This window comes from Myiozetetes cayanensis, unplaced genomic scaffold, assembly GCF_022539395.1.
Source record: "Myiozetetes cayanensis isolate MyiCay16 unplaced genomic scaffold, myiCay2020 scf3, whole genome shotgun sequence".
Lineage (NCBI taxonomy): Eukaryota > Metazoa > Chordata > Aves > Passeriformes > Tyrannidae > Myiozetetes > Myiozetetes cayanensis.
Window position 1 is genome coordinate 68,437,505 of NW_026087521.1, and position 21,807 is coordinate 68,459,311.

Below are 21,807 nucleotides of genomic sequence, written 5' to 3' on the forward strand. Positions count from 1 at the left end.
CCTTCCCCTCTATCCCTGCCCCTGTCCCGTCCCTTCCCCTCTATCCCTGTCCCTATCCCATCCCTTCCCCTCAATCCCTGTCCCTATCCCATCCCCTCTATCCCTGTCCCCTCTATCCCATCCCCTCTATCCCATCCTCTATCCCTATCCCTCTATCCCTATCCCTCTATCCCAGTCCCTATCCCATCCCCTCTATCCCATCCCCTCTATCCCATCCCCTCTATCCCATTCCCTATCCCATCCCCTCTCCTCTCTCTCCGCCCCTCCCTCCCCACTCTGTTGTGGCTCCGCCGGTGCTCGCGGTTCGCTCTCTGCGCACGCGCGGGGCCGCGAGCCCCCCCCCCCATTCCCGTTTCCCCCGCTCCATCCGGGCACCTGCGCGCGCGCGCGAGAGGCCGAGGCACAACTTTCCGCGCGGGCGGAGCGGATTCAGGCGCGCGCTCTGCCAGGAAATATAGTCCCTGCCCGCTCCCGGCTTCCCACCCCCCCGTTTTCCCTGCCCGTCCCCGCGGGAGGGGCCGGCGGAGGCCGGGCGGCGGATGGAGGGGAGAGGCGGGCGCGGGAGCGGGGCGGGGGCGCGCGCGGGCGGGGGCGCGCGGGGAGGGTCGGTCCCCGGCTGGGCGGAAAGTGAGTGATGAGTCCGAGTGCCCGCACTGGGGAGAACAACTTGCCGTGCGCGGCCAGGACCGCGCTGTGCCGGGGGGCTGCTGCCGCCTCCCCGCCGCCTCACTCCTTCTCTTTTATCCGTTTTTCCTGGCTTCGCTTTCTTCTTCTTTTTCTTTTTTTTTTTTTTTTTAATTACTTTTTTTTTTTTCCCCTGCGGAGGGAGGGAGGGGTGGCTGCCTGGCTGGCTGGTTGCAAAAAAAGCGAGAGAGAAAAAACAAAAACAAAACCAAACAAAAAAAAGCCAAAAAAAAAAAAAGAAAGGAAAGGGAGGAGAGAAAAGAAAAGGAAAAAAAAGCCAAACAAAACCAAACCAAAAACCAAACCAAACAAACAAAAAAAACACCAAACTTCCCTCGGAGCTGAAAGTGGCAGGAAAGTGCCTGGCAAGTTGCAGGGATGGAGCTACACAGCTTGCAGGAGGCGTTAAAAGTGGAAATCCCGTGTCAGCAGGTAAAGGACGGCGCCGGCGGGGCCCCCGCGCTGTCCCCGCGCTGTCGGTCCCCTCCGGACCCGGTGCATGCCCGGCCACCGCCGTCGTGCCGCAGCGGGAGGGGGGGCGGCGGGACCCCCGGCCCCCCGCCGCAATGGCGAGCACTCCCACAAAGTACTTTGGGCTGAGTTTTTTGTGTGCGTGCCCGCGTGTGTGTGCGTGTGCCCGCGTGTGTGTGCGGGGCTCTGTGTGTGAGTGTGTGTGTGCCGGGGAGAGGATGCGGAGCGAACGCTGCGGTCGGTGCTGTGCGAGTGTGAGTGTGCGTGAGTGTGAGCGAGCGCGAGTGTGAGTGTGTGTGTGTGTGTTGGAGAGATTAGGACGAGACTTGAATATTTATGAGCTTTGCTAGAAACTGACTCGCAGTGTTTACTTGCCTCTTTGTTCCTTACCCCCCTCCCTCCCCCGTCCACACACATACATACATTTAAAAAAATCCATTAAACTTGAAACAGTTTCTAATTCCTCCTTTTTTTGCGGGGGGGGCGTGTGTGATTTTTTTTTTTTTTTTTTTTAATAGAAACTAGTTGCACAGATGAAGCAAGATCCACAGGTAAATGCAGATCCTTTTTTCCCCCCTCTTCTTCAGTATTTTATCCCTGCCGTAATAAGCGCAGTTGTGCTGGGACAGCAGGATGAGAAACTTTATCTGTAAGAGATCTCATTTTGTAGTCTGCACTGAGCTTTCTTGTTAAGGAGGGTGTTTTGTGTGTGCATGCTTCCGTACGGCTTCGGTGGAACGGTTTTGCCTTTGAACAATTTGTAGCTCGCAAGTTTATTCATTACAGGGGTTAGTTTGCACTTTGCCTTTAACATGCATCTTGTTGCCGTTTTTGCAGAACGGGGATCTTAAGAAACAAATCCATGACAGGCAATCAAGAATAGCAGCTCTTAATGAGAAACAAGTAAGGAACAGATCGATTCAGTTGTGTTTGGTTTCTCTTCTTGTTTTTACGGTGCACTATCTAAACATCCGAAAAGTGTCTGCGTTAGCTGAAAAATACCGGCAGCAGGGAATATAACGTTCATTTTCCTCTGCGTAGAGTCAGAAAATGCATGTTTTCATAATGAGGTCGGGTTCTCTGATGTCTTGCTGGGATAAAGAATGATTTTCAGTACTAGTAGTAAAAAGATAAGCAGTAGTTAAAACGTAAAAAAAAAAAAAAAAAAGAGAGGCGTCCATTTTGAGTTGGTCGACATGTTTTAGGAATATGGAAAATTCTCCTGTCTTGGGCTACTTTGTGCACTTCCGTGTAATGTGCAGAGTAAGAGTTGGGAGGGAGGAGGCTGGAGCCCAGTTCGCAGCCATTTCTGGGTTTGATTACAAAACTGATTTTTATTGATCACTTTATTTCTTTTCTTCTTCTTTGTGTTTTTTTTTTTTTTTTCTTCCCCTCCCCACTTGCTTTTCTCTTCCCTTGGTCTGATCTGACGTGTTGGCTTTTGATTCGAGTTCACTTAGGCATTTTCACTTTCCCCCCTCCCTTCCAAAAATACTAATAAAAACAGATTAACCTGTTTCAGCTGCCGGGAGGGGGGGGGGGGTGGGTGAGGCGGGGAGAGCAACCCACCGAAACGGAGGAGAGGGACAAAACAAGCCGGGAACCTTGCTCCCCTCCTCACTGCCTGCCCTCCCCAAACTTTGCCATCGCTGTTTTCGCGCGGGGTGACCCCCTGGAGGAGGTTTCCCGGCAGGAAAGTTTTGGGGCGGGGGGCGCTCAGCACCGCGGACAGCGCTCCCCTTCCCGCCTGCATTTCCACTCGCGTTCCCGCTCCCATTCCCACTCGCGTTCCCACTCGCCCAACTCCCCGCGCGGCCCCCCCCGGCCCCTCTCCCAGCACTTCCAAGCGCAGGGGGGGCGCGGTTGGCAGAGCTCGGGAGGGATGTGCCGCCCGGAGCCTCCTGCCCAGCCCGGGGATGAACTTTCCCCGGCCGCCCGCGGGGTCCCCGTGCCCCGCCGCCCTGCCCCGCTCCCCGGGCTCCGCTCCCCCGCCTCGCCCGGCCCCCGGCGCGGCTCCTCCGTTCAGCACCAGCGCCGGGGACAGCGCCCGCCGGCCCCGAGCCGCCCCTCCATCCATCCCCGCATCCCTCCCGCTGCGGGGACGGGGGAAGGGGCACGTGCGCGGGTCCAACCCTTTTTCCCTTTTTTTTTCTTTCTTCCCGCCCCCCCGTACTTTTTTCCTTTTTTTTTTTTTTTTTTTTTTTTTTTCTCCTGTGTGTGTTGTGTTTTGTTTTGCCGGAGTTGCGGTGAAAGTTGCAAAGTGCTCCGTGCCCGTGCGAGCCGTGCCCGCGGGCGATGGTGGCTGCACGCCACCCTTTTTCCTCCCAGTTTATTGTAATCAGAATTTGTCAGCACTCTCAGTTTGGTAGTGGAAGCTTCCATTTTGTGAGGAAGGGGTGTTGGTTCCTCCTAACATGGAGAAAAGTCTGCGGAGTTTGCCGGTGGGGGATGGGGCCCCATTCATGCTCAGCATTACCATTTTGATTGCTTTGATGCCATTTTTGGAGGGGGGAGGGGAGAGAATACCCTACTCAGCAGAGCACAAAGATGTTTAATCACTGTATAGAATCAAATCAGATACTTTCTTTTTTAAAGCAAATCTGACACTACATGATAGCTAAGGGCTGTTAGTCTCTTTTTGCAGTGTAAAACAGCAAGTTGTTGACTCTAATACTACTATACTGAGTAGAAGGTTGTTTTTTTTTAAACAAGGTAACAGCCTTTACTGCAACAATGCATCTTTATGTGTTCTTTCTTCAATATGGAAATAGTTTTACTGTTCTAAGTGGGTATTTAGAACATACATTTGATCATTTCCCCCTGTATTGTAGCAACTATTTCAAGGCTGTTTAAATTTTTATGATCATAGTAAATGAGAAGCTATTTATTATGTGTCATGTTGGAATTTAGATAAGGCAGAGAGACACATTTGAAAATACAGTTGGAATGTTCTGATTCAGCTCAGGGAAAAAGGCTTTTGCTAAGCTTGTGCAGCATATTTATGTATAATCCAAACTAACTAGTAAACAATGTCATATATTTATGACTTGCCCTTCTCATAATCTTGTAAATAAATCTATAGACCGTGAAGTAATTAAACATAAAATACTTAAATTCTATAAACAGCAAATTTGGCCTAGCAGAAAACCTGCTATTTTTAGGCAAAACCCTAGATTTCTTTTACTGATTTCAACATCCTGTGCAACAAGAGCTCATAAATAAGAGGCTGGCTGGTGGTGTGGTGTCCTTGTGCTCCAGGCTGCCACCTCCAGAGGTCTATACTGGAACCTTTCTCAGGCCACAAGTGAAATGAGTTTGGAGGTCTCACACTGTGACCGAGTCACAAACCCATGGTGTGACTTTGCAGACTTGCTATAATTAGCAATTGCTCTTTAGGTAATGGCTTACAAATGAACTCTGGGTCCTTGAGGCTGGGGAGAAGATGCACTGGAGGCTCCTGAGAAAATAGCTGGGCTAGTGGTGATTTTGTGGCCATCTGAAAACACCAATGTAAACTTAAGCGGGCAGTGTAAGTAGGGAGGTTATTTTTACACATGTATTTACATTCCTCCCCCCTCTGCCCCCCCTGAAGATTTGTTTAGGCACAACTAATTCATAATTCAATAATGTATACCTTTGATTGTGCATGCACTGAATACAGAAGACTCTAAAATTGCATTTCAATTAAACTGCACATGTGGATGATGAAACAGATAGTAAAATGAATGGATCCACATCATCCACATCTGTTAGAAATACAGCAGGAGTGAGTGTTATCTCTCAGTGCCCCTATTCATCACTTTTCCATTGTAGCCATTGGCGTTTGTGGCAATGTTTCCTTTTCTTGAAAGTTACAAATAAACACAAGAAAGAACTGAATGACAGACTCAACTTTTGAGGGAAATGTATGAAGCAGATTTAAGCACAGTTGGATTTAAAGTTACAACCTAATTAGGGATGCCTGGCTAGTCATGGATGTTTCTTTTGTGTTGGTGGCTTAGAGACATATGGAATTAGGCATAGTTATAATATTTTCTCAGTGTTTTCAAATATGTACTGTAGAGCCATCATTTTCATTATTGGAAGGGCACAGCTTCAGTCAGCACTAAATCTGGCATACAACTCAGAAAGGCGAAAGTTAGACTTCTGTCAGAAGTATATCCTTTGGATGCTGTAGTTTTGATTAATTGTAATCACACTTGTGGGAGCCCCTGGTGGTCTAGGGGGTAAAGGCGCCGCGCTATCACCGCGGAGACCCGGGTTCGATTCCCGGTCAGGGCCACTCCCGGGCAGGTGGGGCTCGTTAGCCCTTAAAGGCAACCCACCTACGTCCTAAGGACCTCGCTGCCACCGTCCAAGCTCGCTTGGCCCCGGCAGATGAACCTTAGGATTAAAGGGTGGGCTCAGTTCCGCGCACACTGTGTCTCACCTAAAAAATCCAATGCGCAGGCTGGAAGGTGGAAAGACCTTCCCCGGATCTTCGCTCGCGAAGACTGGCCATTATAATCACACTTGAGAGTGGGTTACCTCTTCTTTAACAAGATATGATGTGTGAAGACTCCATTAGTTGGTCCAGTGGTTTTACACCTTCAATCTACAGCACATGCAGAGCAGCAGTAACATTTTTATCTAAATTGTCAAGCAACAAGCATTTATATGTAAATAAAAGAGCTATCATAAGAGCCAGCACTGGCCTTAAAAGCACACCAGAGGTGTTCTGCTGCATGTGTATCTTGCTTTCTTTATGTCCTTAAAGAGTCATTAAGGGTATTTTAATTTTAGAAAGTTGTATCTTATTAATTAATAGATCAGGATAAACAAATAAGCAAACCTTTAACCTCGAGTTATAAGTATCTTGTTACGGGCGTAAGTGTTAGGTGGCAAGCCAGGTCTTAAAGATAAACAATGAGCGTGTGTGGGCCACTATATTTTTGCCCGTGGTGAACTCTGAATTCAGCCAGCCTGTCCTGGAGCGTGGTAATAAAAATATGTCTTCCTGAAAGACATTATGTATATGCCATTCACTTGTGCACTGCCTCATTTCTTTACCATAATTTACTATCTATGCAGAAAATCAACATTAGTTTCAGGCAGACTCTCCCAGCCTGTGTTAATGCTGGTTTGATTTTTTTTTTTTTTTGGGGTGGTATATCTGAAATTAAATCGCTGACTGTATTTTGCCTGTGGTGATCACCAGAAAAGCCTGTTTGTGGAAAGTGTTAGACTTCTTAAAATTGAAGTACAGTTCTTGTGCAAGTTGTTGGAAAAGGTTTAGCTCAAGATGCCTGGTCATAGTGATGCGAGCTCTTTGTTTTGGGCAAGAGGAGGATGTCGGGCTTGGGTTTGTTGAAATTCCTGCTGTTCTGTGCCTGGAAATGGCAGCATTGTTTACACTTGTTAAAGGGTAAATTATTGACATTTACCAAAGCTCAGTATTTCATCTGGCTGGGTACCTTCCAAACGGGAAAGGTACAATAAGGGTTGTAAGCCTCAGTGGAAACTGGGGCAAGATCCGAAAGGCATTTCCAGATGGAGTTGAACCCGAGGCCAAGTTCTGTCCCAAGGTGTGTGCAGCGCTCCTGAGTGCTGTGGCAAGAATTCCACCCGTGGGTGGCTCTGGGAGTCCAGGGAGACAGGGTGATGGGCTCCCAGGTGGAGTATTAAACTTTTCAGTTACTGCATTGAGTCTTTAAACACAAAGACATCAGGTATTAAATATAAGCTTGACTTTGCACTTTGAGGTCCCACTGACTTGTCTGGGAATTCTGAACGACTGTGGAACGAAATGAACTCACTGGCTTGGAGTAAAGATTAGTTCTGGATTGTGATTCAGAAAGCTCCATTTCCTTTTTTTTTTTTTTTTTTTTTAATTGCAAAATCAGCTGGCAATTTATTGGTTGCTTTGCCATCTGTAGAAAAAGTGACAAAACTAGGGAGGAATTCACCTTTGGCTCCTTAGAGGAGAAACTAAGGAATATTAGGAATATAGTTTGAATAATGGCAATCCCAGCTTTCTGTTTGAGCTTTCGGTAACACCATATGGAGATCCCTGTTCCTACTGAGGAGAAAGGGTAATAAAGGACATTTTCATGGAGGTGGAACACAATGGAAATATGGCTTTCTACCTTCCATTAGGTTGCCCTTATAAGATTCATGGAAATTGCACATCCATAGTGAAAATGTGTACTGGAGGGGGTTAGAACCCCCTTTTGTTTGGGAGCTGCTGGACTGGCACAGGAAATGCTATTTCATTCCAGCGTTTTTCTTTGACTGTACACTTTTCTGTACTTGTGCAGTGAATCACTTGGCAGGGCTAAGTTGAAAAGTGAATGTTACGTTCATTCTAACCATTTTAAAGAGTTCACTTTGATATTTTAGCCACTTAAAACACCTGCTGTCAGAACAGTACAATTGATTTCAATTAACTTTGAATTTCTTCAATAAGATGACTCTTATAATAACTCCAGTAATCCCATGATGCCTCATTAGAGGAGCTGGCTATGATGATTATCCCTGTGATTTAGCAATTTTTTCCTTACAACGCCTTTGTCTATTCAGAAAAAGGAATTATGCCAACAATACCTTTTTATTTCACTTCTGCTTTCACACTAAAGGCACTTGCTACCTGTTACACATTGTAAAATACCTAATTTGCACTTGCAGCAAACAGGTATTTGCTCAGACGCTTTGGTGGGGAGATCCTTTCAAGGCAACTTCAGTTCTGTGGAGGAACTGCGTGTCCTGGAGTCAGAATTTGGTTTATTGTTTTGGTAGATGCTTGGACAGTGGTGTTTCTGCAGGAGGCTTTGTTAGGAGCTCTGACACATTCTCCACTGGTTGATACCGTGTGTGCAGCTCATCCAGAACAGTGTGTCTTGGCAGACGTGTAAATCAGTTCACTTTGTTTCAGGAGCTGGTCCACAGACCCATTGCGTTTGTGGGAGAAAATGGGAATATCTCCTTTCATGAATGGTGGTTTTAAACCACATTTCCAGGGGGATACTGCATCAGTCTAAACAATTCTGGTATGTTCAAGTAGAGAAAAGTCCCTTTTCATCTCATTCCAGATTTGATTTTCAAGTTGAAAGCGTGAAGGCGTATAAAGACACATTCATACAGAGTTACTTTTAACTTTTCCCTCTATGCCTTTCTCTGTGTGATCAAAGATAAAATATGCAGTATTTTTGTACTTGATTATAAAATGATACCTCCCTCTCCCCTCCACCCCCCAAACAAAATCTGAAGCATCAACACAATTTCCAATCGATGGAGTTAAAGGAGAGAAGTTTGCAAATCAATAAGACAAGGCTGTGGTAAATGGTGTCTGTGTGGCCTCGGTGGTGAGGAGGGCAGTTGGTACACACAGAGGAGTTGGAGGTAAGGGAACTGTGGAAATGGGCTGCAAGTTTAAGATAAGAACAAAGAAGAACGGAAAAAAAAAAAGAATTGGACTAATTGAAATGCAAATTTGTCATTCTGCCATTAAAGTAGACAGTTATTGCAACATAACAGACTCATATCTGGTCTGTCCAATCCTCATCACTCACTTCCCTTATATGTGTGGATATACATGTACTTTTATATATATAAATATATTTTACTTTTTTTTTTTTTTTAACTTAAGGTGGTGCTACTCTTTTAATTGGGAATTGTTCTTGTTGAGCCAAAGTGTACCTCCTTAAACACGCTTTCTCCCCCCACCCCTCTCTTTTTTGAATCAGCTGCTTATTGTTATGTAGTAGCAATTTCCAGAGTGTCATATGAAATTGCTGATGCGGCTTAGTTCTCGCTCCAACCTGCAACTGCCAATAGAGAGCCTCTGCTGAAATCTAATATGTACCACAGGGCTTTTTGCACATGTGCAGGCAGACCCTTCTGCTTAATAGACAGAGACAGTGGGAAACTGAGGATATATTTTCTTTTTTTAACCCATGGAGCAGTTAAATACATGTAGTTTAAACTACAGACCAACCCTTTGAGTGAAGGAAAGTAAACCAGAGACCTGACTCTTAAGTGTGGCTGCAGTAAAATCAAAACAATAAATGCCTGAGAACTCAGTAGATGTGATGGGTGGTGTTAATTTAGGCTTTTGAGAGGCAATCTCATTTTCAGAGTTGTAATTCAGTTTTAAGAGCCTGGGTGTTAAGGCTGTGGCCAGAACAGTGTGTTCAGGGGAAGGCTAGGCTGCTTGCTGGTGTTTAATCGAGAGGAGCACAAAACTGGTCTTGAAACAGAAGCTAAATCTATGTAGTGTATAAGTTATTTTCGTTTCCACATTGATTTAAGTTGATCCTGTTGGTCCTCTGTCATGGAGCTCACCTCTTATCCAGGGAGGAGCAGTGGAATTGCCTCTCTGCGCAGACTCGGCCATCGACAACCAATCTTACAGGGTTACAGAAAGTGAAATTGTATATTACATTTTGATTAAGTGAGTCAAGTGAGAATCATTGATACTTTTGACATGCAGCAGAGATTAACCTGCGTTTTCTGTAACGTTGTGTTTTTCTGAAGCGCTTTGAATCAGCTAAGATTGCCTAAAGATTTATTGGTGAATCAAAGCTTCTCTAAGAATGAGAAAGACAAGAGAAGCTTCCATTCTCAGAAATGCACAGACTGTACAGAGTGTTTCTGTGTATAAATGTGCGTGTGTGTGTGTGTGTGGTTGGGTGTGAGCATAAGGTCTTTCTCTTTGATATCATTCAGGCAGAAAGCCAATATGCGCATGTAAATGAGCCTGAAAATGTAATTAAAAATATATACATACTGGGGACTGGGATACAGAATTTATTATGAGATGCAGGTTACAAAGTGACAAGTAACATTTCCTATATAATCACTGATACTAACTCTCATCTGTGATTTATGCAGCTTGTGTGTTATTAAGTGCCAAACAGATAAATGCTGGAATTATTTCTTTAGATATCATTTCCCCACCATGAGTGAAAGCAAAGTAAGCCTTGCCCATTCTTCTCCCTTCAGCCAAAACAAAAGCTAAAATACACCTACCATGCAAGTGTTACTGCAGAGACTAAAAGTATTTTACATGAGGTCAGATAAAGACCTATTTGATAACAAATCTTCCCTGGCAGTAAAATGTGACAAAATAGATGTACTTGTGAATAGAATTAAGACCAAGGAAATTCTGCAAATTGTTAACATACATCTAGGAACTTGTATACAGATGGAAAAAGGGAAAGATTGCCAGGAGAAAGACGTAAACAATGTTGTCCTTTATTTCAGTGCAGATAACAAAGGCTCACATATAAAAGTCTATATGAGAGGCACCTCAGAAACTCCAAACTTTAGGCAAGAAGCCAGTTTTCCATGCCTGAAAGTATTTTCTAAAAGTTAGGTCAGAGTGCTGTGTGCAGAAGCTGACGTTTCTGCTCTCCAGTTTGGGGAGAAACTCCTTGGAAAAGCATTTATTTTGCACTTATAAATACAAGTTGTAATCCAGATGTATTTCTGTCAGCAGCTCTGTAGCCCATAAATATATACAACCTAAGCCAGTGCCTTATTTACGTTATTTTATTAACATTCTTTGCTGAGTGGGCTTGAATGGATCACAATCTCTCATATAGAGGATCTAATTATAAACACAAGGGACAGAACCAAATAAGCAGTCTTTAAAGGGAAAAGAGTCTGGCAGCTTTGTTTAAAGTGTCCTTTAATGAACTTCTTTAGCAGCTTGTATCTTAGCAACACATTTTATTACATACCAGTGCGGGAGAAGCAGTTTGCAGATGGAGTTGCACACAGTAATTTATTTCTCCCCCTTTTTTTCCCTTCCCCCTTTTTTTTTTCCTCTCCTGTTTCTCTGTGGTGACTCAACTGGAATGTGCAGAGTAGCTTTTCTAACACTGATAGCTCACTCGAAACCCCTGATTGGTTCATTTGTATCTGCTCTGTTTTGTTGGTTGATGAAAAAGGCATTTAGTATGGTAAATGCATAGCGATTTTGCTTGCTCTTAGAAATTCAGATATGACTGTTTTGAATAGGCATGGATATAAAATGGAAAACAAGCTGAGGTGTTTTTTTTTTTCCAGTGCACTTTTTTCCCTGGATGTCTTGCACTCATTGCACACACCGAGTTCCCAGATTTGGAAGTTATTTACTCTCCGTGTTACATGGGGTTGTTTTAATATGTCATCTTTCACCACTTCCAAACTAATTGGGATATAGCAGTGACAGAAGCATTTGCAATCTTTTTTTTTCTGTCTTCTTAGACAAAACCTGGCTCTTAAACTGCCAATATGTAAAAAAAATAACTGTTGTTTTAAAGCCAGTTGAAATACTGCACTACACTCCCTCCTTCAAATGACCTACAGGGCTTATCTTTGTTGAAAGAAACACTTTTTGTTCTCTCCACTACTAATTGCAGGCCAAATTCTTCTTGTATGTTTTGAGTGAAAAAGTATGTGAGTAGCTTTTCTCAACAGGGTCTGTGGAGGAATGTGATACTATTGAAGATGTGTATGAGCAATACAATCTAGACTTTGTTATTTTTTTCCTCATAAATTAAAGGGGGGAAATGCCTTTAATTAAATACTATTCAGTTCAATTTACATTTTCTGCTGGCTAGGCAGGTGTAAATCCAGAAATATATTTCCCTGGAGTTCACTGGACTTACCCAGCGTTTGCACTGGTGTGATAAAAATCAGAACCTGACCAGAGGGAGACAAGCAGGTGAGAAGGGGAGAGGGAGCAGGAAGGCAGTCCAGAGTGCTGGGAAAACCCAGAGAGGATGGATATTGTTGGCTTAGAGATACTGCTCTTGGGGATGGCTTCATTAAACTTCTGTTAAGAGATGATATATTAGGGGTTGATATTAAAAAGACAAAACCCATTCATTTAATAAAGTCCACTGATATTTGCAAGTAGACAGGAGGTGGTTTTTGAAAGAGATTGAATTGTTTCTTTGCTTAACATTAGTGCAATGTAGTGCATTTCCATTAACTGGCAAACTATTACATTTCTTGAGTCCTTAGTTCAGAAAAGAAGTTTCCTTTCACTCCAAAATACAGCTGGCTGGATGAATTTGACTCCAGTTTTCTGGTTTCAGTATGCCAGGTGACAGCCTGCCCGTTGTCCCCTTTGGATGTGCAATATCTCAGCCTTAGTGGCAGCATAAAAGAAATCCTTTGAACTTTGAAATCAGTGAGTGTATCACAGAGAGAAGTAAAGGATGCAGCCCAACCTGCCTTTAAAACACAGGGATACCGGACTGATGTCCAGCAGGATGTCCTCCGGAGCCAAAACCATCCAGGTGCTGTGTGATTAACTTACTTTCTGCTTTTATAATTCAGTCCACTGTTTATTAACTTAAATTGGATTGAAAAAACCTCTAAGCTGGGGGAATGCACCAGGATCTTGCCCAATCCCCAGGATTAATGATGACAACCCAAACTGTGGAACAGGCTGCATCACGGAATCTGCAATATTACTGCACAAAGGGGTGTATGTTTTTCTGTATTGGCCATAACGAAAAGGATCAGCAGTTACTGGAACAGTTCATGTCCTGTCGTGAGAAATAATATTTACATCAGGCACAGTGTTTGAAGAGCAAGTCTCAGGGGAATTTTTTTTAATGTGGTAGTGGTGGGAATATTTAAGTGAGGTGTAAAAGCAAGAGTCTTAACATGTTCAGAAATTCCCTTCACAAATGTTGTGGTAACAGAGAACATAATGAAGAATTTAATTACTTTGTGAAACAGTTAGGAAGGAATTAGGAACCTGTGTATCAGACTGGCCAAAACAAATCAGTGAGCTCCAGTTGTTCATTTTTTCTTCAATAAAGAAAGCAAATACTGGTTTTTTTTTCCAGAAGCACAAACATTTCCAGAAACTTCTTTAACCCTCTGAGTGTTAGCATTGCACCTCATTACAGAGTACTTTTACTAAAGGAAACTTAAAGGAACTTCCATCCCCAGATGAAGCAAAGACTCATTTATAAACAATGAGAGCAGGAACAATAGAAAGCTGAGTGCATTCTGCATGAATAATATAACTGAGGATTGTGAAAAGCCTGTGATTTTTGTATGCCAAACCTAGTGTGGGAGTGCAGCATTCAGCTGATTTTTTTTGACAGTGGAGATTTGTCCCTTTTCCCCCTCCGTGTGTGTGCAAACAGACACACACAGAGCCTGGTGCTGGTGAATAAAGAGGGGAGTCACCAGCAGCTGCTGGGCACTGATGCTGAGACTTGGGTGTAAATTTGTAAAACTGGTGGAACTTGGGTTGATATCTAGGTCAGCACTGAGCTCTAATTTATGCCTGAGGTAGGTGGTGGAAAGGTCGGAGACCTGTTTCAGGAATAGAGTCTGAGCTCAGTCTGGATCCTGGGCTGGGAGTCTGATTTTGTTTGCATTTGTGAGTTTTTAAGTCTGAGAGCTTGTGAGGCCTTCAGCATGAACTCCTATTTCTGGCACCATTAGATAGATCATTTTTATTTATGATACTAAATCTGAATTTAAGCTCTGCAATTCAGACCTCTTGGTTAAAAAGTTTTGGCTATAGTTGGTTATTTTGTCTTTTTTTTTTTTTTTAATTTTCTTAATTAAAGTCAGTCTCCTAAATGTGCTGAACTTTAAGCTCCTTGGATCTGTCTTTGTCCTGTGTGTATTTAGGGTTTGGCTTAATGAGATTCTCTTCCAGGACTCCCAGACCATAAGGGAATGCAAACAGTGAAGGCAATAGTAGCTGATGTTTTGCCATTCACAGTGGCAGTATAAACTTTCCCCAGAACTCATCTTTGAGTGTGTTTGCCAGCTACATTACAAATACAGAGCAAGCAAGCTGGGATTTTCCTGGCTTAGGCTGCCTGGGGTGGTCCATTCATCCATTGGTATGAATTTGCTCTCCTATGTTACAGAAAAATAACATATAGTTATGAGTGAGATGATCTTTAAGGTCCTTTCCAACCCAAGCCACTCTATGATTTTCTTGAGTTTATGTTTGGGTTTTTTTTTTTTTTTTTTTTTTTTCAGTTCAGTCCCTGGTTGCTCTTTGAAATTGCCACCTATTAAACTGAGTGCTGTCAAATGATGGATTCTGTGAGATGATCCAGTGTCCTGAAAACTGGACTGAAATCCACTAATGTATTTCCTGGAGATCTTTCTCCTGGATGGCCCCTATTAGTTCTACCAGTGTTAGCTGGGCACAGGAGCGAGCAAGAGCTCTGGCCATCATTACCATTTCTGATAGTTTCAACTGGAGTTAGCATCAGCCACTGCTTTGCTGATGGTTTTTCTCCAAAGGCTGTGGCTAATCCTTCGGGGTTTGGTGTCTCTTGCAGTTATTTCTTTTAAAAGGTAGCTTTACACCATTATTCCAGAACAAAGTCCAAATAACAACTAGGTGAAAATTGCTACATATTTACTTAACAATTCATTGGTTTTTGAAAAAGGTCCTTTGATCCTCATGCAGTTACAGATTCATCATCTGGGCTGTTTCAACCTGCTGTGTAAACACCTGAAGTTTTAGAAGCTCAGTTCTCACCAGACTAGGCAGGTACATGACCTGAGGTTCATTGAAATGCAGTTTCTTGACCCAGCTGAACTCAGTGCTCCTATGGGCTGCTATTGTCCACTGATGGAATTTGGCCTTCCCAGGTTGAGGATCCATTAGGTAGGTGCAGTTCCTCCCTAGTTATTACACTGTTTTTAGCTTAGAAAGGCTTAAACTTGGCACTAATGGATACTGGGCTTCTGTGGGAATTTGGTTTGCTATGCTGGATGTGCAATGACAACCTTAAATAAAAATGATTTGCCTGCTTTACAAGCCTATCCAATCTTGTTCTGAGAGAACTCTCTGCTGCCTAAGAGCATTCCGATTTTTTTTAAGTGAAAATAGCTTAGAAGAAGAAGTAGACACAGGGATTTGTGTTTTAAGGGCCAGATTCTGCCAAACTCAAGGGTGTTGGCATAAGCACCCTTCATATTTCAAGGAGGAAAATTCCCCTCCACCTGGTACAAGAGGTTTGCAGAGTGTACAGAGATCAAAACACTCAGAGAGCACGAGAAAAGGAGTTAGAGATGATATCTAGAACAAAGGGATTAAGTTGAAACTTATGAGTTCCTTGTGAACACAGCAGGGATGTCCCAATATTGGGATGGGAAAATCAAGAGGGAGAGGCAGAAGTTTGAGATGGGAAGATTCCTTCAGGGAACCAACTTTTGCTGAGTGTGTACCCAGAAAACGTGCAGGGAGCTGTGCCTTAATGTGACTCAAACCAGTGATGTGACTCCACTGTCAAAATGCTGTGTATCTTCATTTCTCAGGGCTAATATACTCCATCTTTTTTTTTTTTTTTCTAATTACCAGCTCTAACTGCAGGTGTGATTTGATTTTGCTCTACTGGAGTGTCATTACTAGCCTTTCTGTATTCAGTTGTCCATGTTATAATATTTGAATAACCCTCTATTTAGACTTAAACTGTCCTGGCTCAGAGTAGTAGAGACCATCTGGAGCATTCAGGCAAACCTTAGTCTGCTCCCAGGGTTTGAATGTCTGCACTGCATGGACCATGCAGTGCAGACATTCAAACCCTGGGAGCAGACTAAGAAATGCAGATGGCAATGAAGGACCAACCTCTGTTATCTTTCTCCACACTATTTTGAGGGCTAGAAATGATTTCAGGTCTAATGGAATTCTGGAATCCTATGTAAAGCTTTTGATTTTTTTTTTTTTTATTCCAGATGTAATGACCTGTGGCTGGGAACTGTGTCCCTCAAGGTGAAAGTCTCTTCCATGGCATAGCAGTGTTTTGGGTTGCAGTCTGTACTAGATTTATCTGTGTTAGGAGAAGTTCATGTCCATTGATTTTGTTATCTTGCTTAGATAGAACATTAGAGGGACACTTTGTAACTCCTTATATTTCTTAAGAAAATGCCACAAATTCACTTTTGCAGTAGGAATTATTGCCTCTCTTTTCGGATTCCTAATGTTTGTAGCATTATCTGGTATAGGAGACCCAGAAAAATCAATGTGATTCATAAACACAGTTGAAACTTGACTTACTTTGCTCTGAACGTTTTGCTCACTATAGACAAGCAAACAAACATAATTGGAAGAAAGCATGGTGGTGCCATTCTTTAGTGTTAAATAATATTGGCTGCTACAAAACAAGGGAACGGATGAGTAGTCCACCAACATTCCTTTTAAAGAGCCAGTAGCATTCCTTCATCCAGAGCTTTAGCACTGCAGACCTTCAGTGCTACAGGGAACTGTGTAAGCAGCCAAGCAGGGCATCAAAATGCCAGTGATGCTTCCTGTGACCAGACTGGGTTGGGCTGTGACCTGATGGTACCAGGGTTGTGCTGTGGGCAGCAGGTGAGGGAGGTGATTCTGCCCCTCTGCCCCCTCAGGTGAGACCCCCCTGCAGAGCTGCTCCGGCCCCAGGGAGCAGCACAGGAGGGACATGGAGCTGCTGGAGAGAGTCCAGAGGAGGCACCAAGATGAGCAGAGAGATGGAGCAGCTCTGCTGGGAGGAAAGGCTGGGGCAGTTGGGATTGTTCAGCTTGGAGAAGTGAACCTACTTGCCAGGACGTGAAGGGAACAGCAAAAAGAATGGAGAGAGAGTATTTCCAAGGGCCTGGAGTGACAGGACAAGGGGGAATGGCTTCAAAGTGGCAGAGAGGAGGTTTAGATTGGATATTAGGAAGCTATTCATCCCTGTGAGGGTGGTGAGGCCCTGGCACAGGTTGCCCAGAGAAGCTGTGGCTGCCCCTGGATCCCTGGAAGTGTCCAAGGCCAGGTTGGACAGGGCTTGGAGCAACCTGGGCTAGTGGAAGGTGTCCCTGTCCATGACAGGAGGTGGAATGAGATGGGCTTTATGGTCCCTTCCAACCCAAACCATTTTATGGTTCATGTGGCTACATAGCCCTGGGTATACTGAGGGATCAGTTATAGGGGGTGTTTAGGGTGTAACAAACATTTCTTTATTACTCCTGAGGTACCAGGTGTGCACATTGTACAGTGTCCTCTTACTGCAGCTCACAATAGGAAATGAGGGCTGGGTCTGGTGTTGGCCTCAAGTGACAAGAAGAATGAGGTTCTGGAACAACTTTCCAATCGAGAAAGTGGAAGGAAACAACCAGTGTTTAGATATCCAGGGGAAGCCGTGACATGCAAAGGCATTGAGGAGCCTTGGGTGGCTGCAGGGGAAGAAAACACAGAGCAGCCACTTGTTTGTGAGCTAAAGTGTTTGCAACTATTTCTGCAGGATGCAGAAAAAAATGTTAAATGCATGAAATGGTGGCTCAACATGTTAGCCAGTCTCTATTTATATCATGTGGGGAGGCAGCTCCAGCTGTCATAAACTTCCTGATAGATGATTTTTTCATATTAAGAAACTGATTTCAAAATTATTTTCTGTTCTAGTTCTTACAGCATTAGTCATAGGAGTGTTTTTTATAATACCTTGAATACAGAGGATTTTTTTTCCAAAGCACAGATTGCTTAGTTGGTGGGACAGAGTTGATATTTTAACAGCAAATCAGGCTGTTTCTGACACTTCATTTTTCTTTGGGATTTTGGTACCTGGAAGAGCTGTGAAACATTTTTGCAGAGTGTGGGGCTGCACTCAGACACAGGCTGGTAAAGAGAGGTCTCCCTACATGGAGATGGAGGTGACAGCTTAAGTTCTGCCACTGGTATTTCTTTTTTGCTGCCAGGAAGCACCAGAAGATGGCATGGTTTGTACAGATGCGTGCTGGAAAGTGAATGAGTGAGCTTGTGGAACTACTATTACTAATCTTGGGTAGGGTGTTAAACACTGCCAGGAAGAAAAGCAGCAACATGCAGTGTTTTAATTCTTATTTCTTCTTTCTGCCAGTAAGGGACAGCAGTGAAGTCCAGCCTATCTGTCTATCCTTTTCTGAATTTGGGTGGCACAGAAATTGGGAAGGAAAAGGGAAAAGAAAGTGAGTGTGATGCAACCTTGGTGCAACGTACACAGAAAGGTCAGCCTGACATAAAGGGGTATGGATGGTGACGGGAAAAGATGACACCTTCCCTCAGTTATTTTGGTGAAAAACATTCTTTATCTCCTGTGTGTCTGTCAGTTCAAGACTGAGAGCCCAGACTTATCCCTCTCACTTTCCCCTTCTTCCCCCTCAATTCCCAGAAAAAATTCTGTGAGAAACACAGGGTAATAAGATACTGTTTTACCATCTGGACTGAAGTGCCAGAGTCTGCTGGTTTTGGAGATTCAGGGTGTAAAGGTATTTCATCTCAACATTCCTCATGTTAGAAAAAGTTGGAGTGTATTTTAAAAGGATTTTTTTTTTTAATCAGATTTAGGAAGCAAAAGATTGTCTATACTTTACTGGACCCAAAGTTATCTTTCACACAGGTGAAGCTGGTGAAGGCTTTTATCCATTTAATCAAAGGGTGCTTTAGTGGAGTAGTTCCACATTGTGGACTAATTGGTTAATATTTCTGTAGCCTTCTGAAATTGTAAAGAACTATGAAAATGTAAAGAATTACGCAAATTCTTAATTAAAAATTACTTAGTACAGATATGAATTTAGACAGGAGGAGAACCAGTTGAAACGGCCTCCCCTACCATAATTGTTTCAGCATGTGACATGCTGTGCCTGATAATCACAGAATCACAGGGTCATTAAAGTTGGAAAAGACCTCCAAGATCATCAAGTCCAACTTTTGACCAAACACCACTTTGTCAGAGTGCCACTTCCAGTCGTTCTTCTATCACTGCACTGTAAAACTCGTAGAAGAACTATGTGGTTTAGGCTGATCGTGCACAGTTGCTTTGACTTTTATTTTATGTTTTTATCACTGCCTACCCATGCACTGGTGCTGCCTTTTTAAGGGTGCGTTGAGTTTAACTCTGTGAGTTGTTCTTTCATGAATTTTTAGGCAGAGAGCTTAATAAAGAGTCTGGTTCTGATGTATGCCAGGAATAACTCGGCAGAAGTTGGCAGAGAGCTATAGTGTGGAGAGTGCTTTTAGATTGACCACAGTACTCACAGGGGTACTTGAGATTTGCTCTTTGCCATCCTGCAGTCTTGTTTTTGTAAATGGGACATGTGAATGCACAGGGGCATCTTGAGGATGGGTCATATTCTCTGCTGGTTTAAAATGTTCTGAAATCAATACATTTATCTTGTGCAGAAGTTGGCTCAGTGGGGGTAAAGGTGAGACTTTAACAGAACTCACTTCACTTCTTTCACAGCCTAAAAGAACTGAAGGACAATTTGCTTCAGACTGGTTTTTTTTTCTTTTTTTTTTTTTTTTCTCCTGGCTTTATTTGACTTGTTAGTAGCTAGAAGTAAACATTGTGTTGAATCATTCTGAAATTTTGTATCTGTGCAGTATCATGTGAATCACTTTGCAGAGAGGATGCTTCCAAGTATAAAGAGTCTATAGATGATGCAACAAAATGTAATTTTCGAGCTGAAACTACACTCTAACCACAGTGGGGGGTAGGAAATGCTGTGCGTGTACAAAGCTAACATTACAGGAGTACAGTCAGAAACTTGTAAGGAGAACAGGGAGCAGGGGTTTAAATGCAGCTCTACACCTGTAGTTGCCTTGGCTCTGCAGTTGCTGTATTCCTTAGGGCATAAGGAGCAGCCCAGAGCAGCTCTGCTCTGGGAAGTGCCAGGGTGTGACTCTTCTGGCTCAGCACATTTTGCTTAAGGAGGCAACATTGAATTTTTAGAAGCTCTTCACAGTGGCCCCTGGTCTCTCTCACTGAAGTCAATGGGAGTTTTCCTGTTGACTTCAGCCCAAGCAGACAAAAAGCTTCTGCAGTTGAAACCTGTCTGTAACTACAGTCCCATGTGTGTGTAGTCCCAGAGGGGACTGATGACAGCAGCACCTCTGGTCCCCGTGCCCAGGTCCTTGCTCAGTGAAGTTCCTGTCTCCAGGGTCAGCCTTGGTCCAGCAGCCCCTGGGGTTTTCTGATTGGGAAAGGACAACAGACAGTGGGATGGGTGCTCATTAAACTTCACTGCATTTGTAGAAACTGCCCAAGGAACTTGTTCAGAAGTCGCTTTTTTCACAGTTACCTTCAACATGTTCTTCTTTCCTCTTCAGATTTACTGTGTTGTCACCAGTAGAGGCAGGGACAGATCCAAAGCCATTTCAGAGTCACTGGAAGGTTCCTGCTATACAGCCTGGATTTGGTTCCACTTGGACACCAGTTAGACTTGTTCTCACTGCCTTCAGTGGGCTGCAGGTCAGTCTTGCTGTCCTTGGCAGCTGAGACAATACGGGTTCAAATGTATTTACATCCACTCTGGGAGAGCCCCAAACATATGAAAGGCTTGGACTCAGATTAAGAAAACCCCCAGTGCTAAAGCCAAAGGTCAAGCAGTGACCTGGAAACTTTCAGATGAGGGTGAAACACTGGTGCTGCAAAGCAAAGAGAAGCAAAGAGAGATTTCATCTGGTTGGGAACCTGGAGTCAGAATTAATTCTGCAAACAGATGTTTCCAAGGCCAAGTTATGCATGTGTGGAAATTGAATTATAATAGGTGTTGTTTTGCTTTTTTAACAGCCATTGCAGGCAGCTTTTCTGCATTTTTGACCTTCAAAACACTTTAGGAACAAGGCTCTGTTAAGTCAGGCTACCAAAATGGTGTGGGGCTGATCTTGCTGCAGATGCAGAGCTGGTGTATTTAGGCCTGGTGGTCCTATGGCATTTTTGCTTTCTTGATTGCATTGTTCTGTGAGCACAAACACTGTGGACACTGGGATTTGATGGGTTTGTGCTTTATCGTGGTGCTGAAGGAACTGGCACACTCTGATTCAAGGTTTTGCAGAGGCAGGGGCATACAAAGGTGCTCTCAGATATTAATTCTGTTGAGTGGTGTCTGTAGTGCCTGACCTTCAGTGAGGCCAAACAGTGCACCTCCTATTTTTGTGAAGCTTGCTGAGGGTATGAACCCTTCTGTCCAGTTCTGCTGAAACTTGCACTGAAGGTTCAAAGTAACACACAAAGCTCTTGTAACTTTGCAAATATAACTTCCTTAGAAAACAAGATTTTAAATGGTTTTATTAATTATTCGTTTTTTTAAACAGAATTTTTTTTTTAAGCCCAGTCTCATCTAAGAGTTTCATCTGCCATCCAAAGGGAGTGGTGGACTCTCAGCTGAAAAGGTGCCCTTGCTCTAAGTATCCTGGTGTTCTTTCCTACTTCATGCATAGCCTTTTCAGCACTAGTGTGCAACGTTTCTCCTTTCCCCTTTACTTCAGCATTTAGCTGTCCCCAGGAAGTGCTGGGAATCTTGCAGGATGAGGCTTTGTCCAGGACACCTGCTCCGGGTGTTGCTGGCCATGTCCTCTTCTCCTTCTAACAGGAGGAGAGCTTGGCTGTTTTTCTGTCTCTGCTGTTGCCACCAGATTGTGCAGCTAAAACTGTATTTCGCATTTGGAACTGGAATTAGCACAGGGTGGTAAAGTTTTGAAATGGAACAGGTTTTTGATTCCCCCCTGAGGTCTGGGTGAGAGTGGTGTTGGAAACCCCCTGTATTACCTGGGCCAACCACCCCCATTTCCTCCCCTCCAGGGCTCCAGGCCACTCTTAGAAACTCATGCATGAAGCAAATGTTTTCTGAAACCTGCAGGACTTTGGTTTGGTGTTATTATGTAGGTGCAGAGTGATGCACCAGCCAAAGTTGAGG

The 21,807-nt window shown here is 43.8% G+C and overlaps 1 protein-coding gene across 6 annotated transcripts in view; it reads left to right on the forward strand.

The window, feature by feature from the left end:
- The first annotated feature begins 892 nt into the window (after nucleotides 1–892).
- PHF21B (PHD finger protein 21B) overlaps nucleotides 893–21,807 on the forward strand; it is a 146,705-nt gene continuing 125,790 nt past the window's right edge. The window contains exons 1-3 of one of the 6 annotated variants that reach the window (XM_050323303.1): nucleotides 893–1,116; nucleotides 1,674–1,706; nucleotides 1,993–2,058. In XM_050323303.1, coding sequence (XP_050179260.1) covers nucleotides 1,063–1,116; nucleotides 1,674–1,706; nucleotides 1,993–2,058 — 153 coding nt within the window. In that variant the 5' untranslated portion in view covers nucleotides 893–1,062. The remainder of the gene's footprint in view (nucleotides 1,117–1,673; nucleotides 1,707–1,992; nucleotides 2,059–21,807) is intronic. The other 5 variants (XM_050323306.1, XM_050323304.1, XM_050323307.1 and 2 more) reach the window with 5 other exon arrangements.